At 65.9% G+C, this 10,882-nt stretch overlaps 1 protein-coding gene across 1 annotated transcript in view; it reads left to right on the top strand.

Moving 5' to 3' along the window:
* The first annotated feature begins 6,687 nt into the window (after positions 1-6,687).
* Positions 6,688-10,882, top strand: part of TMEM132B (transmembrane protein 132B) — a 152,565-nt gene continuing 148,370 nt past the window's right edge. Inside the window, exon 1 of the mRNA XM_036014932.1 lies at positions 6,688-7,155. Within this exon, the coding sequence (XP_035870825.1) occupies positions 7,089-7,155 (67 nt within the window). The 5' untranslated portion in view covers positions 6,688-7,088. The remainder of the gene's footprint in view (positions 7,156-10,882) is intronic.

Raw genomic sequence — 10,882 nt, 5'->3', positions numbered from 1 at the left:
ACCCAGGCCTATGTGGTCAGGAGAAGGAGCTAAGTAAGCAGAGGGGAACGAGCCCGCCCATTTCCCCGACACACAGCACAATACCCCGCCCCACCCAGAGCTCACCACAAGGAGGTGGGTTGGCCGTGATGATAGTGAGTGAGGGTAAAACCACACCCAGGTTGGCTTCCCCTAAGTTTCTAAATTCCATTGCTATCTCCTCACTCAACACGCCTTCCTGTACAAAGAACTGACCCGAAGGGGCAATCTGTAATCAGTTGCACAGAGCAGAGGGCGTATATTAAAGAAGAACAGGACAGGCAAGGTTGAGTTTGTGGACCTCACCTCAAGATCTGAGCAAGTGGGCGCCTGCCAGGCACTCCGAGCAGCTGGCGTCGGTGCCGCTGTCTCGAGAGGCCCTGGAGGTGACAGCCCCAGGCCACACACGCCTTTGCCCGATGGCCCGGTTTTTGGGGACAGACGCGGAAGGATGAGCCGTGTGCACAGGGAAGGGGGCAGGAACGTGCCTGTTGCTTCTGAACATCGAGGAAACGGCACACGACCCGAAATGTTCAGGAACGTGAGCACTGGTTAAACATTTCCAACCATGGTGACATTTCCAACGATCAGATTGTTCTCATTAAAACCGTCCTGGAGAAAAAGATTTAAATGGCACGGGAAGACGGTCGTAATGTGTCATTAAGTGCAGGGAACACGTTAAAACAATACCCATGATGTGAGCTCATCTTTAATGAATTATATATAGAATATGCTCAGAGCAGAGGTTGGAGAGAACACAGTCCCGGTGAGAAGTGGGGATTTCTGAACGGTGGGGCGGTGTTTTTTTCAATATCTGCATCTTCGAGTTTCTGCCAGATAATATAATTTGAAAAATAACCCTCACAAAGTCACTGTAAAGGGAGGATACTTTTCTGTATTTTTTTTTTCCACCATGTGATTTGTTTATTGGGTGGTAAGTATGCACCCTCGTCCACTTGGGAGTTTCGCATGCCTGCCTTTATCAGCGAGGCTGCTTTGGGCTGCAAGGAGCAGCTGGCCAGATAGCTGTGCTCACACAATGCACTTCGTCACCTCGGCGACCGGGGAGGCTGCCGACAGTACTATGGCTCCAGGACGTGGTGCCTCCAGGTCAGAAGAGGCTGCCAGAGCCCTCCCATCACACCTTCACTCCCCAAGATGCCAAGAAGGAAAGGGGTGCAGGGGGCAAAGGGCCCTTTGCCTCCATCATCTGCTCAATGACTTCCATCTTCCTGAATTTCCCTGTTGCCTCTCATTGGTCAGAACTGGGTCACATGCCTCCTCCTGGCACAAGGAATGCGATTGGCTGAGGCCTATCAGGATTCAGCCCCTGGGGCGGGGCTTATGGCCTCTCAGACCAATTGGAAGCCTGTTGGGAAGGAAGATAGTTCTACGTTGAGTTTCTGGGGGTCTTGGGCGGTGGGGAGGCAGGGGTGGGCAGGGGAGGTGTAACCCATCCATTTGGAGGGGCTAGCACGCCCTTCAGTCAGGCCGCCTGGGGTCAGATCCGATTCCGCTGCCTGCTGGCTGGCCGTGTGACCGAGGGGAAGTTGTTGCATCTTTCTGCCTCAGTTTCTTCGGCCATAAAACAAGCAGATGGCTGAGCTGGATGAACGGAAGCGTGTGAGCCCCCAAGAATGAAACCAGCTGCTCCGACGAAACTTGTGCACGAGTGTTCCGGTGGCACTGATCGTAGCAGCCGAAAGAAAGGAAGGTGGAAATGGCCCGAATACCGCGTAACGGGTGGGCCGGTCCGCTGGTGTCTCACCCCCAGACAGTGGGGTCTTACTCCGCCTCAGACGGGAGTGAGTGCTGACTCACACTGCAGTGTGGGCGCACCGTGGACGCGCTCCGTGCCAGAAGCGGGACAGGAAGGCCACTCATTTTATAGTCCCGTTTGCAGTGAACTGTCCCGAACAGGCGAATCCATGCAGACAGGAAGGAGTCCGGTGGCTGGGGGAGGGAGGAGTGCGCTGGGGTGGGGGAGGAGCTGGGTACAGCGTTTCTGTTTGGGGGCTCGGGAATGTTCTGGAACCGGATGATAGCACGAGGGGTGCCCGGCCCTGGGTGTGTACCGGATGCCACAGAACTGTACACGCCGACGAGGGAGAAGTGGCAGATTTCACGTCTTGTGCGTGTTATCACAGTGAAAAGCGGTAAGGCCCTTCGAGCACTGCCTGCCAGGCGTGTATCAGAGGTCCTGCCGTCACTCCTTTCTAGTCTTTGTCTTGTGCTGGCACGTTTTTCCCCTCACCTTTTAAAATTAAGTTTATTGGGCCGTGGCTGGTGTGGCTTAGCGGATTCAGTGCCGGCCTGCGAACCCAAGGGTCGCTGGTTTGATTCCCAGGCAGGGCACGTGCCCATGTTGTGGGCCAGGTCTCCAGTAGGGGGCGCTCGAGAGGCAACCACACATTGCTGTTTCTTTCCCTTTCTCCCTCCCTAAAAATAAATAAATAAAATCTTTAAAAAATTAACTTTATTGGGGTGACATTGGTTAATAAGATTACGTAGGTTTTAGGCGTACAATTCTGGGGCACCTCATCAGGACACTGCACTGAGCGCTCACCACCCAAGGTGCAATCTAGCGCATGTTAAACCCCCACACCCGACCCCCCTGGGGCCCTCGGCCAACCCCGAGGGCCACCCACCCACTCACTCAGCCCACACTGCCTGCTGCGCGCTGCCCTGGCGCCCGCAGCCCCGTGGTGGGGGAGACGCGGGCTGAGGCACTGGCAGAGGGGCCGGGCAGCTGGCTGTGCAGGCTGTCGTCTCCTTGTGGTTGGGAGGGCAGGCAGTTAGCAGCTGGTCTGCAGGAATCTGTAAGGTGGGGAAGAGGACACAGAGAGAGACGGGGTACCCGAGGCCGGGGGTCCCCAGAACAGTTGCCCTAAAGAGCCTGCTCTGCTTGGTCGCTGGCCCAGGTGGACAGGTGTGCCGGGAATGGCGCCCTTCTTGATTTCCTAGGTACGTGAGCCCCGCTGCTGTATGGAGAGGCGCCCCTCCCCCGCACCGTTCCCGGGGGTGGGGGTGGAAAGGTGCCCGGAGTTGATACTGGTCCCTGGTGGAAATGCCAGCGGCCGGCTCGGCTAACCACGAGTGTTTGCGGTGGGAAAGGAAGACGGTCCATGTTTGCAACGAGCATCTCCACGGGTGGGTCACGTTGGGGGTCATTGCCTGCCTGTTGGAAGTGCTGGCGGTGCAAAGCTTAAAGGGGTCTCATAAAGCGATGTAGGGCAAGTGGGAAATCTATTTGCCTTGCCTCCCCTATCAAACCTCGGCCGCCCCCGCCCCCTCCCACAGTGCCTTGCCCTGTCCTCCGTCTGCCTTCTGAGGCTCAGGTCCGGCCTGCAGTACCAGCCGTAGCCACGAGATGGCAGCGTCGCCCCACACTCGTGGGCCAGCGCGTGGGCCCAGCTGCAGCACGCTGGGCGGGGGAGGGCGGCATTGGGGCAGCTGCTGGTGGGTGGAGCCTAGCGCCCAGCCGAGGGCCTTGGGCCGCGGGGTAAGGCTGGTTCTTACTTGCATCTGCTTCCCACACTCACAGAACCTGGGGCAGGGCCGTTCCTGGCCTCAGTTTCCCTGTCTGTGCACAAGGGGACAGTTTGGGCTCTGGGAGATTCTCATGATCCTTCCCGGGGCTGGGGGTAGGATTCTGGGTTTGCTGGAGGGGGACACAGGGTGGCAGGGAGGGGACGGCCCTGCCCCGCCCTGGGGTCTCCTAGGTCATCGGTGCCCCATCTCTGTCAGCCCCCCCCCCCCCCCCCCGCCCCCAAGCCCTTCAGGATCAGGGAAGGCCTTTTCCTGCTCAGACCAACACCAGAAATACCCCCGTTAGATGCAGACTCAGGGGCCTGGTTAATGGGTGGACATCTTCATCCAATCACAGCACAGGCCAAGGCAGAGCTGCAGTTGTCACGCAGGGGCTCAGAGAGGACCAGGGGGCCGTCTGAGGCCACACAGCCGGCAGGTGGGGAAGCGACCCTCAGAACCGCACCCTCTCCCGAGCCTCTGGCCCAGACGTTGTCAGCGCCCTCACACGGCGGTCCCTGGCTACAGACCCTCCTTCCCGTCCGGGCGGGCGGGAAGTCTGTCTGTCTCCGCGGGCTCTGCCACAGCAGTCCTCAGAACAAGACGGGGACAGGGCCAGACAGGGAACGGGGCAGGGCGGGTGTCCCTTTTAGACCGTGTGGTCTGGGAAGGCCTCCCGGAGGAGGTGACATTTGAGCGGAGATCCGAAGGGAGAAGGAGCAGGTCTTGGGAAGAGCCGTGCAGGGTGTGCCGGGAAGAGGGCACCGCCGGGGCGAAGGTGCGGAGGTGGGGACACGGTGTGTGGGCGGAGGGCCCGGGAGGCCAGGTGGCTGCAGGGCCGGCCGTGTGGGCCCGGGGAGGAGCTGGGCAGGTGGACGGGCCCATGCTCCCAGCCGCCGCCAGCCCTGGAGACAGCCAAGTGACTCTTGGGGTGTGACTCGGCGGTCCTGAGGGCGTTGGGGGGAGGGCAGTCACTGTCACCACACCTGCTACCGTGTGACCCTTGCTCGGGGACCCCCTGGACTGGCTCATCCCCTCACATGCACCTCTGCCGGAAAATGACGTCTCATCTTCAGTCACAGACGCCCGGCTCTCCCTGAGCTGCAGCCTGGCCACACCCGTGGGGCACCTTGGCAAGGACACCCCTGGCCATGGGCCGGGCCCCCATCTCCCCTGCGCTTCCTCCCATGAGCTGTGTGTGCACAGCCCCGCCCGAGACAGGAACCCCCCCAGGGGGGCAGGCGCCTGCCCTCCACTCATTTTCCTTCTCCCCGGCACCCCACAGGGGCCTGGGGCCTGGGGCCTGGTGCCCAGCAGGCGCCCAGCGAGCACTCCGGAATGAGAGCGGGAAAGAGGAGAGGTGGCCGGGGTGGCCGTGCACGGAGGGTCCCGAGAGTGAACTGGAAGCTTCAGGGGGCTCATCCTCCCAGCGGGGGAGCCGGTCACAGAGAGGGGGCAGACGGGCCCTCCGCCGGGCCACTCCAGACCCCAGGAGACTGCCTGTTGTCCAGCCTGTTACGTGGCTCTCTGGGCAGCCCGGGCCTTGCCAGGGGGCCCCATGGGTTGGGGGTGGGGGGCTCGCCCAGGACCGGGGTCCTTGGAAAGGAAGCCTTTCTCAGTTAACCTGGGCTGCGGCCTCACCGCCTGCCCCCAGCTCTGTTCCCCTCTTTTATGTGGGAAGCTCTGAGTGCTGCCTGCGCTAATGAGCTTGTCTGTACTAATGAAGCAGGTGCCCTGTCCCCCGCCGGCCCCCTCGCCAGCTGGGAGGGGTGGAGGACGCTCTGATGTGAGCTCTGGGCCTGCAGAGGGAAATCAGATACATAATAATAATGACCGTAATGATGAGAATACTAATGTCCACCGTGGATCCCTCTGCATGAGCCCGCACCTCACGGGTCAGGGTTTCTCGGGCGTGCTCCGGGGTGCCGGCCGGGCGCCGCAATGGCCTCCCCTTCTCAGACAGGGAAACTGAGGCCGGAGAGGCTGGAGCGGGCTCCAGGCGGCACACCTAGAAAGGGGCGGGCCACGGGAACGCTCCCCAAACTGTCAGTGCGTCACCCCGCACCGCCGGAGTCCAGAAAGTCTGACATTTTTTCCTGGGAAACCGAGACACTGGAGCCGGGGGCCGGGACCAGGGTGCCTGGGGCAGCGTGAGGACTCCAAGCGCCGGCGCCCACTCCCGGGAGTCCTGGCCTTTCCAGCTGGGTGGGGCAGCTTTCAAAGCGGCTGTGCCCAGGTGTGCCCAGCGACGTGCATGCATTTGGCCACGCCCCCACTGCCTTGCCCGGGTTGAGGGGTGCAACGGAGCCCATGAACATGGAGGACTTCTCCATCGTCGGCACTGTGAGCCCGCTGAGGCCTTGCTCCTGCCTGGAGGAAGCTGACCACCCAGTCCTCCTCTCTGCCTCGGCTGCACCCCCGAGGTCCCTGCCCCGCTCTGGCCTTCTCCCCCTGCCCCCCACAGCACCCCCTCGCGCAATCTCGGCCTGCGGGAAGTGGGAGGGTGCGTGCTGTCGCTCCAGGGGATCAGGGCCTCTGAGGGCCCCTGCTTCTCGCCTGGGTGGGCGACGTCGGGACAGCTTCGACCTGTTCCAGGCCCCCTGATGTGCCCCTTTCCCCTGCCCTGTGGACACTCCTCAGGCACCCCAGACCCCCGGAGGCCGCGCTGCCTTCCCCTCCCCAGGGGCACCCCCTAGCCCTGCCGCATCTATTACTTGCCGGCGCCGAGCCTCGCCGCCCCGAGTCCCTGCAGACGCCTCCCCTGAAGATGTCGCTGCCCCGTTCCGAGGACCCTCGGCCGTGCCCCTCGGCCCCCGACCTTGGGAACTCCCGCCAGGACGCGCCGAGCACGCCCGGGTCGGTCCGCACTTTGCCTGGCGGGTCGCCCCGCCGCCTGTACCTGTCCCCACGCGGCCCCCGACCACCCCCGCGCGTCTCCCCCGGCCTCTGCGTCCAGGCGCCCTCCCCCGGGGACGCCAGGGAGTGGCACGTCCCGCCGCCTATCGCCGGGCGGCCGCCCGCTGCCCGGTCTCCGGCGGCGGCCCCTCCCCCGGCCCCGCCGCCCCTCCCTCCTCCCGGCGCTCGCTCGCTTGCTCGCTCGCTCACTCGCGCTGGCTCGAGGGGCGGCCGGCAGCTGGCGCGGGCAGAGGCGGCGGCGGTGGCGGCGGCGGCGGCTGCGGCGGCGGCGGCGAGACAGGGATGGGACGGGCGCTGGGGCGCAGGAGCCGCGGCGGCGGCGGCAGCGGGGGCCACGCAACTCGGGCCAAGTGCAGGGCCGCCGGCGAGGGCGCGGGGTGCTGAGCCGGGCCCCCGCTCCCCTCCGCGCCCGGCCGAGCTCCGGAGAGCGCGCCCCGGCGCAGCCTAGGAAGCGCCGCCCGCGCCGCCCGCCTGCGTCCGGGGAAGAGCGGCGCTCGGGGAGCGAGCCATGCCCGCAGCCGGAGCGTAGCCTCCCGGGCCGCTCCCGGGAGCCGCGGGCCGGGCCGGGCCGGGCCGGGCGCGCGACAAGAGCAGCTCCGCGCCGCACCCACCGCGCGCCGAGGACCATGCCGCCCCCGGGCCGGGCGCCGCCGCTCGGGCTCCTGCTGGCGCTGACTGCGCTCCGGTGCCCAGGTAACGCGTCCCCGGGACCCCATCCCCGACCCCGGCCGCCGCGCGCAAAGTTGGCTCCTGCACAGAGCGGCCACCTCCTCAAGTCCCCGGCAGCTCGCTCCTCCCAGACTTGGAGCGATCTGGGGGCACGCTGGGAATCCGGGGGTCCCTTGCACGCACCGCCTTCCTCCCCCAACCCCCAGCTCCCCTGCGGGTCCTTTCAGAGCGCCGAGCCTCTGGAGGCGAGTGGGGGCGCGCCTCCCGGAATCTAGCCCCCTCCCTGCTCCGCCTCGGGGCGCCATCCCCCAGGTTTCGGTTCTCGCGGGGTTTGGCTGTGGCAGGGCATCGGCGAAGCCCCTCTCTTGGCTCCCTGGCCCCGGTGGTCAGGGCCGTGAGTTCCCAGGACACCTGCGGGCCCAGACGTCAGGTCGCCTGCCGGCGCAGTCTGGCACGTCCCGGCTCCTCCCCACGGCCCGGGGCACTCTCCTTTCACATCCCCCCCCACCCCCAGGGGCCCCCTCCCCAGGTGGCCTCGCCCTGGCCGAGGTGCAGCTTGCCGCTCGCCTCCTGTTTCAAAGCCGGGCTGCCCCAGCGCTCTGACCCCACGTGGGCCAGGCAACCCCGAGCATGTGGGGCCTCCTTGGAACCTGGTGCCGCCCGGAGCCGTGGCCTGGGCACGGGGCAGCCAGGCTTTCTGCTGGCTCCCGCACAGCTGTCGCCGGAACCTAGTGAGTGGGAAAGGCAAAAACAGGTATTTTCTGTCTCCGCTGGAGTTTGGAGAGCCTTTCCCCGCCGCCTTGGTGTGGCTCCCTGTTGGTGCAGGAGGGAGCTCATCCTAAAATGCCAGTTCCTCCCCTCCCCCCACCGCAAGCAGCCGAGAGAGACCCTACAGGTCCCTCGGAACCGGGGGCAGCAAGGTTCCCGCTGCGTTTGGAGCGCTCGGTTCCCCAGACCGTTTACCACCAGGACCTGTGATTGATCGGTGAGCAGGCGGCTCGGCTCGGGCTCCGGGAAAACGTTCTCCTCATTTTCTTAGCAAACAAGCCCCACACGCCCGCCCGCCCTCGCGGAGAGCAGCAGGAAAATGCAAGTGTAACTTTTCAGCTCTCGCTGTGGGGGAAGGTTGCATGAGGAGCAGACCGCGGCCGCCAACTTCATGTGCATTTGCATGGAAAAAGTAAATATCGCCTTCCTCCGAGGTGCCCTCTGGTGACCCGGAGTGTGTAATAAAACCTCGGCAGAGGGCGGGGGGGAGCCCTGCGGCCGGAAGCCTCCGTGGGCATTCGGCCTTGGCTCCGTCTGGGCAGCCGGTCCCGCCGCGCGCCGGGCTGCAGCTCCAGCCGGGAGCTGTGCTGCTCTCAGGCTGGTCTCTGGTGCATCCGAGGGGCTGCGCCTGGGGGTCCGGGCGGCGTCCCTGGAGCCGAGGCCCCGGGACCTGCGTCCAGGATGCACGGCAGTCCTTTGGGACTGGAAGGTTGCTGTTGTGTCTCCGTTTGGCTTCTCGGCGGGGGTCAGCGCTGCCTGTCTGTCCTCCAGGGTGGGTGCTGGCAATCTCTTCGAGGAGCAGCCTGCCTCACGCTTTGTGAGAAAACGTGGTGCAATCCGCACCCGCCTTCCGCCGCTTCCCCTGGCCGTGGGAGCGCGCGAGGCTGGCTCTGGGAGGCTGGCTCGGGGAGGCCTGGTGCTCCTGCGGGGGGCGCCCTGCCGCCGGCGAGGTCCGCTCCTGGCCCTGCCGGGCAGCTCCGGCCACGTGCCACCGCCGGGGCTTTGGAAGCACTTGTCTGTCTTCCCCCGATCCCCACCAGGGCCGCGGAGAGAGGCAGTTTGATAACTCTATATTTAGCCCCAGCGAGGAAGGAGAGCTGGAGAGAAAACAAGGCTGAAATTCCTGAAAGATACTTAGCCGCCTCCCGTTTGGTGGGAAGGTCTGCAGGCAATGCACCCGCGCTCCCTTCGCCGCCGGTGGGCCCGGGGGGGTGATTTTGGCCGGTTGGCCGACCACCACGTCCGGCCGGCCGCGGCCCTGGCAGGGGCGCCGCACGAGCTCAGAGGCGGGAGAGGAGGCGCGGCGCCTGCACTCGCAGGGCCTGTCTGCCTGCGCCCGCCCCTCCCCCCTGCGTGGGCAGCAGCCATGGTGAAGAGCGCGGTGGGTGTACTTCTTTCAGCCGCGCAAAGTGCTTAAACATATGGAACTGTGCTCGGTAAGAGTCAGCACAAACCCCACAGCCTGGCGACCGGGGGGCCCCCATTATGCCAGCGCTTTGGCGCCTGCTCCGGCCCTGCAAACGAGCGCGGCCGCCACAGTCCCCGCCGCGGAGCTGGCCGCGCCGCGCGCCGCTGACCCATTGTGCTCGGGCCTGCAAAACCGGGGTGGGTGGCGGGCCCCTGACAGAGGGGCCTTGTGAGGGGCCGAGCCCGCTGCGGGGGTGGGGCGGGAGGCCTCAGGCGGAGGGCTCTCAGTGCTGCCTGGCACCTTGGCACGGGGCATATTCCACCCTCATGGCAGCAGGGACGGGGGGGGGGGGGGCGCCCGCGTGGGGGGCTGCTCTCCGGAGAGGGGGCGCTGGGTGGGGGCAGGCAGCAGTATGCAAATGCTGTCCCTCCCCCGAGTGATTTACTGGTGGAACAGGGGAAGTTCCCAGAGTAAATCATTGCCTGCCCCCCCACCCCGTCCCTCCCTCTGCCCCCCTCCCCCGGGTGCAGGGGATTTGGGGGCGGGGAGTGCTGCCCGAGCTTGGTGCTGAGGCCAACAATGAGCGTGGCGGTGGCCTCGACGCTGGCGAGCAAAAGAAACCCGGGGCTTGTTGGCGTGAAGTCTGGGCGGGCGGTGCCTGGGCCGGCAGAGCCGTTCCGGAGGCCTCCTCCGGACGCGCCCCGCCCCCAGCCGTGTGCCGCCGGGTGGCTCCTCTGTCCTGTGCTGGGCCACAAACGGAGTGGGGGTGGCGAGGGCGCGTTTCCCTTTGCCTCTATGGGCCTCGGCAGGTGCATGGCCCCGTTCCCGTGGGGAGCAACCCTGGCACCCCAGGAGGCGTCACGGGGTGATGGCGGTGCCACCGACCCTTCCCCCCGTCCCCAGAGTGAGCGAGTCACGTCCACAGCGAGAGCGTGACTTCGAGCGTGCCCGCCGCCAGCCCCTTCGTGCACGTGGGAGGCGGAGCCTTGGGCGCGGGGCGGGGCCTGCTGGCGGGGCGTCTCACAGTGCGGGGGGGGGGGGGGGGGGCGGGTGTCAGCCCTTGGCTCATGGAGCCCACAGTTTCGCTGCCTTTAAAACTCCTTTCCCAGGACGTTCTCGCCCCGCGCAGGGCCCCATCCCAGCAAAGGCCCCTTTCTGGCAGAGGACCTCCGCCGGACCGTCCTATACCGACCGGGGCTCCAGTGAAGGAGCTCAAGGTCACGTGAATGACAGCCGCTCGGTGAGGCCGCAGTGCGGACATGCGCTCGGGGAGACAGGCAGCAAACCGTCCCAGCGGGGACGATGGCGACGGGATGGCGATGGAAGCTGGCGCTCCTGCGGGGGCCCCGGGCTTGCGGGCCCCCTCCCTGGGGCGCCAGGGCCCTCGCCCCCGGGGCCCGGGACCACCCTCACGGCTCCCAGGCCCCCGGTGGGTGGGGCAGGAGGCTGTGTCACTGGCCTGCGCTCGCTCGCCCGGGGTCAGGGGTCAGGGGGGGTCCAGCCCTGGCGCCGCTCTGTGCACGGAAGGGGGGCGGGGGCTGCGGGGCAAGCCGGCCGCGTGCTCCAGGGTGGCCG

This window comes from Phyllostomus discolor, chromosome 13 (assembly GCF_004126475.2).
Source record: "Phyllostomus discolor isolate MPI-MPIP mPhyDis1 chromosome 13, mPhyDis1.pri.v3, whole genome shotgun sequence".
Classification (NCBI taxonomy): Eukaryota; Metazoa; Chordata; class Mammalia; order Chiroptera; family Phyllostomidae; genus Phyllostomus; species Phyllostomus discolor.
The sequence above is the reverse complement of the archived record's forward strand: the minus strand, read 5'-3'. Positions and strand labels throughout refer to the sequence as shown.